The sequence below is a fragment of the Ipomoea triloba genome, chromosome 3, assembly GCF_003576645.1.
Source record: "Ipomoea triloba cultivar NCNSP0323 chromosome 3, ASM357664v1".
Taxonomy (NCBI): Eukaryota; Viridiplantae; Streptophyta; class Magnoliopsida; order Solanales; family Convolvulaceae; genus Ipomoea; species Ipomoea triloba.
Window position 1 is genome coordinate 32,915,655 of NC_044918.1, and position 7,387 is coordinate 32,923,041.

The 7,387-nt window shown below is 33.8% G+C and overlaps 1 protein-coding gene across 1 annotated transcript; it reads left to right on the forward strand.

The window, feature by feature from the left end:
* The first annotated feature begins 687 nt into the window (after positions 1-687).
* Positions 688-1,077, forward strand: LOC116013232. Its single transcript, XM_031252879.1, has one exon. It carries the CDS (start codon positions 688-690, stop codon positions 1,075-1,077), a length of 390 nt encoding a protein of 129 aa, XP_031108739.1.
* The last annotated feature ends 6,310 nt before the right edge of the window (positions 1,078-7,387 follow it).

A 7,387-nucleotide genomic window follows, 5' to 3' on the forward strand; every position in this document is an offset into this window, starting at 1 on the left:
GTCACTTTGGTGCCAAGAGAACAGCAAGGAAAGTGTTGGAGTGTGGTTTTTATTGGCCAACTTTATTTAGAGATTCATATTCATTTTGTAAGTCATGTGATGCTTGCCAAAAGTCAGGTAATTTATCCCGGAGAAATGAATTGCCACAAACTCCGATCATATTTTGTGAGGTTTTTTATGTCTGGGCATTGATTTTATGGGCCCATTTCCTGTATCTTTTGGTTTTGTCTATATTTTACTTGTTGTTGATTATGTTTCAAAGTGGGTGGAAGCTAAGGCCACCAGGACTGATGACTCTAAAGTTGTTGCAGATTTTATCAAGTCTAACATCTTTTCCAGGTTTGGGATTCCAAGAGCTATAATAAGTGACCAAGGAACTCACTTTTGTAATCGCACTATTGAAGCATTGCTTAGGAAGTACCATGTCACCCATAAGGTGTCAACTGCCTACCACCCACAGACTAATGGGCAAGCAGAGGTGTCTAACCGAGAGATCAAGTCAATCCTTGAGAAAACAGTCAACCCAAACAGGAAGGATTGGAGTTTGCGATTAGATGATGCATTGTGGGTGTACAGAACTGCATACAAAACACCTATTGGTATGTCCCCTTATCGCATTGTGTTTGGGAAAGCATGTCACCTTCCAAGTTGGAGCACAAAGCATATTGGGCTGTCAAGAACTTTAACATGAATATTGATGAAAGTGGCCTGCACCGGAAGTTGCAACTTTCTGAGTGGGAGGAAATTCACAATGAGGCTTACGAGAATTCAAGAATTTACAAAGACAAGACGAAAGCATTCCATGACAAGATGATTTTGAGAAAAGAATTTTCAATTGGACAAAAAGTCCTACTCTTCCAGTCACGGCTTCGTCTATTCCCGGGTAAGTTACGTTCTCGTTGGGTTGGTCCGTTTATTGTTACTAATATATTTCCTCATGGTGCAATAGAGATTCAAAGTTTGCAGACTTCAAAGATATTCAAGGTGAATGGCTATAGGCTTAAACCTTACCATGATGAGTTTCGAGTTGAAAACGTTGCAGAAGTACTTCTTGAAGATCCAGTTTATTTTGAGTAATAAGAGCAATTGAAAGGGAAGTTTCTTCTTAATCTTTGTATTATTTTTAATAATCCCTTTTCTGTGCATTTTTACTCAGCATTGGGGACAATGTTGATAATAAGTGTGGGGGAGGGAGTTTAGATTTATTTATATAAAAAAATTCAGAAATATTTTACTACTACTACTATTTTCTGCAAAATTTTAAAAAAAAAATTATTATATTTTCCTTTCTTGAAATTCATAACATGATTGAATAAATAGTTTGGCAAGCTCTGATTAGTTTGTTAGCATTTCTTGTTTGATATGTAGTGGCTAGATTAAGTAAGCAATAAACCTGAGAGACTTTGAGCCATTGACTGACACTTTGGTCTTATTTTCTTTCTATTGTGTGATTTCTTCCATAATTTTGTTTCTCTAGAACTTGCCTTGATTCTCTGTTAAAGCTAATTTGACCATGCATGATTCGAGTGTGATTAAGGCCATTATTTGATTTTGAGCCTCACTAGCCAAATAACTGATTTGTCCTATGATTTATTTTCCTTTGTTAACCCACTTTGAGCTTTGTGGCCATTCCTTTCTTTATTTAAACCACATTACAAGCCTTTTATACCATAAATTAATGCCTTGACCCAGCTGAATAACTAGTGGAGCAAATTTTAAATTCCTTATGTAATCTACGTGGTTTGTGAAGAATAAGTGTGGGGGAGATCACTTGCTTTTGTTAATAAGATTGAGAGTGAGGTGGGTTGTATCTTTTTTGCCAATTATTTTTGTCTTTTATAAAAAAAAAAAAGAAGGCAATTCTTGTTCAAAAAAAAAAAAACAAAGAAAGTGAAGGCAGTTCATGAGTAAAAAAAAAAAGTATGAAAGATTGAAAAATGAATGGAAAAATGAAGAATATATGTTTGAAAATGAAACAATGTTGCTGGAATTTAGGGGAAAATGAGAAAGAATCATCAGTTAGTTTTGAGTTTGAAGTTACTTTTGAATAAATGAAGTATGGGGAAAGATCTTGAGATATTGGAGGAAGATTTATCTATTTTTGAGAATGATAGCAGTGTTGAATGTCAATAAGAGAGTATTTCTGAATGGGAACTGAGTGCGTTGGATTATTTGTATTTGCTGCTCCTCTAGTTTGAAAGCTTTTTGAGCTACTTTCCTAAATTTTCCCTACCTTAGCCCTAACCCCATTACAAGCTACGAAAAGTCCTTATGATTTGTGTCATGCATGGCTCTTGTAGTGGTGATTGAGAAGATATGCAAGCCTATGGTAGAGCAATTTTATAGGAATGAACTTAAGTAGAATTTACACCCATCAAACACTTGAGCGTGATGAGTGATATTCCTGTGAGGGCTTACTTATTTAGTTCTCTCCATATTTTGAACTCAGGTGCTAACTTATTAATTGCAGGGTGCTTCAGATTGTTGTTCATGATGTGTTATGAGTTTTGAAAATTTAATTTTATTTTAGCAAATAATCTTTTTGCTTGGGGACAAGCAAACGTCCTAGTGTGGGGGAATTTGATGAACATATTTTTACACTTTAATTTAAGTATGTTTTTAAAGTATATTTATATTTATTAATTTTTATTTTACTTTATTTTAATATTTTTAGGATTCTAGAGTTAATTAGTTAGAATAAATATTTTATAATAATTATTGGGCATTAGTAAAGTTTAAGATGCTAGTTTTAATTATTGGCCCAAAATAAGAGTTATATTTTAATTAGTGTGGATTAATAAGCCCATAACATCATAGCCCATTTATTTATTTGTTTAATAAAGTTAGCCCACAATATATAATAACCTAAATAACTAAAAGAAAAGGAATGAATTCAAATATTTTGGATTTGTAATTCTTTTTTACGCAGCAGCTTAACGTACGTACGAACCGGCGACGAAACTTGGAGGATACTTCGTCAAAACAGCAGCAAAGATTTCGACGGTTAAAGCTTGGAGGATTTCGTTGGTCAACAAGGGAAACTGATGGCAAGGAAAATCGAGAATTAATCTCACAACGAATGTTCAATTGTTATGATTTAACCGTGAATCTATGATCAGTTACTAAAATCCAGTGGTGAATGTTTTCTTAGACCAAGTATTAAAAGTTCAATTGATTTCTTTCGTAAACTTTGGCTTGATTATCATCTTTTCTATTCTTATTTATTTATTTATTTATTTATTTACTTATTTATTTACTTATTTTGAATGTTAATTTCATACCAAACCCCCCTCTTTAATTTGAACTCATAAATCAAACTAGTTACTCCTCGTGGGAACGATCCTTACTCTCACTACTACGTTTTTAAGGTTTAATTTGGGAGCCTACGACAGCTCGCCAGAGAGGCATGGATTCTAATTCCGTAAAAGTGAGTGAATTGTAATTCGCAAAATTATAATTCTTTTCAATCAAACGAATAAATTTACTTTCGAAATTAAGTGAAAATGAAATTCTAAAATTTTAATTTCCTCCAACCGGATTATAAAAATGAGGAGCTAGGAGCTCTCGAAGTTAGAGCACAACCAAATAAACTCGTTCAATCCCAAGTAAATGGTAGAGCACCATCAATTTCGACAATTGTTATACCATGTACCAGGATTCATATTACATTGTGAACCTGATACAAAAATTTTGTACTTTTAGTTAACACATTTTGTACCTACAGTTAACCATGTTGTACATGTAAACAAATAACTTGATAATTGCTGACACATAATATGATAGCTACATGTACAAGAACTGTCAACTGCAGGTACAGAATGTGTCAACTACATATATAGAATCTTGTTTTAACGAGGTCGTTTTCCTCGCCTTGTGACCCTATCCGGCAAAGGGCTATAAGGAGGTAAACCAGCCTAGGTTACCCATAGCTGACAGGCTCAAACCTAGGAGTTTGAGGTTTGAACCTACATATATAGAATCTTAAGATTATTGTTGGACGACCAAGATTTACAATGCAAGGTAGATCCGATCTATGGTATAATTTTTGCCCAATTTCGATCGCCCAACTTCGTTACCACCTCTAGTCTAGTAAACGATAGCAGGGAAGGCCGGCGGTTTCTGTTGTTCTAATCTCGGCACGCATTGCCAACGGTTTTTTCCACTCTCTCTACTTTCTTCTCATCTCTCTTCCCCTTTTATTTATTAGTTTTTTATTCTCCTTCTGGGTGCCGACACTTTTCTCAAGTTTCCACAACTTGCCATCACCGTTCATCGTTGATGGGATGGAAGATGAAAGTTCGGATGATGGCGACGGATCTCCCTCGACGAACGGTCGGCAACAACGAGCAGTAGATGATGACAATGGTTCATCGGCAACAACAGAGGTTTCGGCAAAGCAATGGCGGTGAGAGGTAGTCGACCGTAGTTTCGATGCAGACGATGGTTGTTGGTTCATCGTTTTATTCTTCGATCAAAGATTGTTGAGAGGATAGAGTAGAAAACTATGGCTGAGGTGGTTGGATTGCAAAGGTCTGAAGATGAAGCTGGCGGCGCTTAGCGATAGAATGGACGCTTTCCAGCAGAGGATTCCTCGACGCAGTGACGGCGATGAGACGATGTTGACAAGGCGACGATGATTTTTCCCCTTTTTAAAATGCTAGTTGACCGTTTTGCCCCCATTAATAAATAATTTAAAAAGTTTTACATTTTTCCAGCGACATTCGGTCGAGTATACCAAATGTGTTAAAAATTGCATAGTTACGAGACTAAATTGTTAGTTTTTAAAGTCGATGACTGAAATTAACAAGACCCTTATAGTCATAGGACCAAAGTGTAATTTTATTGAATTAAAATTTGGGATAACTGAATCAAATGGGTCAGGCCGTTAACTTGGTAATCAAAGTTAGAAATTTTGCTAATAATGGGCAACCTATGATTTCGTTAGTTATGGGCAACCTAAGTTGATTTACTTTCTCTTGGTCATTACCTATTAAGGTCACAAGACAATGTTCACATAATGCACACCATCAAATAGTGACTACAAGTTTTCCTAGATAGTAAAAAAGTTAAAATTAAAAAAAAATCAAAGTTTAGATTACGTTGACTTCAAGAAATTGGATATATATATATATATATATATATATATATATATATATATGATCGCGTTCTGGTGCGTACTAGCCGCTCAAGAGAGAATTGCGGACGAATCACAGCGCGTCACGTGTCCGGAATGTAGTTGCACATAACATTATAACTAGGTGCACGTAATGTTATAACTAAGTGCACATAGGTGCACCCAAGTGCATAAATGTTAACAAGGTAAATTACTTGCACTTGTAACTCAAAATAGGTGCACATGTGCAAGTAAAGTGTATTACAAGTGCAAGTAAATTGTACCATGAGCATCAATACTAAGTGCACCTAATGTTATAACTAGTTGCACATAGGTTGCACCCAGGTGTATGAATGTTAACAAAGTAAATTACTTGCACAAGTGCAAGTAAAATGTATTGCAGATGCAAGTAAAATGTATTACAGGTGTAAGTGAATTGTATACTGAGCATCAATACTAGGTGCACCTAGTGTTACAACTAGGTGCACCTAGTGTTACAACTAGGTGCACCTAATGTTATAATTAGGTTCACCTAGGTTGCACCAGGTGCATGAATATTAACAAGGTAAATTACTTGCCTTTGTAAGTGAAAATATTTGTGAAAATAGGTGCATGAATATTAACAAGGTAAATTACTCGCACTTGTAAGTGAAAATAGGTGCGAAAATAGGTGCACTTGTAAGTGAAACTAGGTGCACCAAAATTCCAGTTATTTACGAAAATGCCACCGCGTAGTTTTTTTAAAATTGCATCTGATTCGTTGATCTGGACACGTGGACGGCTGTGATTTGTCCGCAATTCTCTCCTGAGCGAGAGTATGCACGAGAGTGCAACCCTATATATATATATATATATATATATATATATATATATATATGCTAAAGGTCCAGTGAGGATAGTACCACATGAGAGAAATGAGAACCAATCTTAGCCTTATATTTATAAAAACTCGACAAATCTTATCAGATTTAAAAAAAAAAAAACGCGGTGGCATTTTCGTAACTATCATCAACTTCACTATGCAAACTTGAACAATTAAATATGCAATCTTTAACAACTAAATATGCAAACTTGAAAGATTTTATAACATCAACGAAAAAGCTAAATTTTAAATCTAAATCGTAAATGCTAGATCTTAAGAAGTAAAAAGTGAACATTATTAAACCAAATAAAACCAAAAATTCAGTCATAAACTCTAAAATCGAAACCCTAGGAACAATGCATTTTTGCATTTTTGCAAATTCAATCTTTTAATACTAAATATGCAAGTTTTTAATACTAAATGTGCAAACCTGGAAAATTCGATCTAAGAATTGAAGATTTTAGTATTCAAGTTTGCATAGTAAAGTTGGTGATAATTACCAAAATGCCACCATATTTTTTATCGTAATTATCACCAAATTTAATGTGCAAACTTGAACACTAAAATCTGTAATTCTCAAACGTTTCTAAGTTTCCACATTTAGTATTAGCATTTTGCACACCTAGTATTAACGTTTTGCATATTTAGTATTAAAAGATTGAATTTGCAAAAATGCGAAAGTGCATTGCACTTAGGGTTTCGATTTTAGAGTATATGATCGTATTTTGGTTTTATTTTGTTTAGTGGTTCACTTTTTACTCTTTAAGGTCTAGCATTTACGATTTATATTTAAAATTTAGTTTTTCCATTAATTTTATAAAATTTACCAGGTTTGCATATTTAGTTATTAAAAATTGAATATTTAAGTGTTTAAGTTGCCAATAACATTGTGTTCTAGTGGCATGAAATGGTTCTTTGGCCTATATGGGAGGTCATGGGTTCGAGCCTTAGTCGGGGTGATATTGACTCTTTATGCTTCATTACTATGAATATGCGAAAAGGCGTTACACTTAGAGTTTATGACAGAATTTTTTCTTTTATTTGGTCGAGTGGTTCACTTTTTACTTCTTAAGGTTTACCATTTACGTTTTAGATTTTAAATTTAGCTTTTTTTTTTGTTTATTTTATAAAGTTTACCATGTGTGCATATTTAGTTATTAAAGATTGCATATTTAAGTGTTCAAGTTTGCATAGTGAAGTTGATGATAATTACGAAATGCCACCGCGTTTTATTTTTTTTAAAATCTAATCAGATTCGTCGAATTTTTATAGATGTAAAGCTAAGATTGGTTCTTATTTCTCTTCTATGGTACTGTTCTCACAAGATCCTTAGCCTATGTATGTGTATATATATATATATATATATATATATATATATATATATATATATATATATATATATATATATATAT

Coding starts and splice junctions, on each gene's coding strand:
- LOC116013232 (XM_031252879.1), top strand. CDS start 688: ATGAATATTGATGAAAGTGGCCTGCACCGGAAGTTGCAACTTTCTGAG.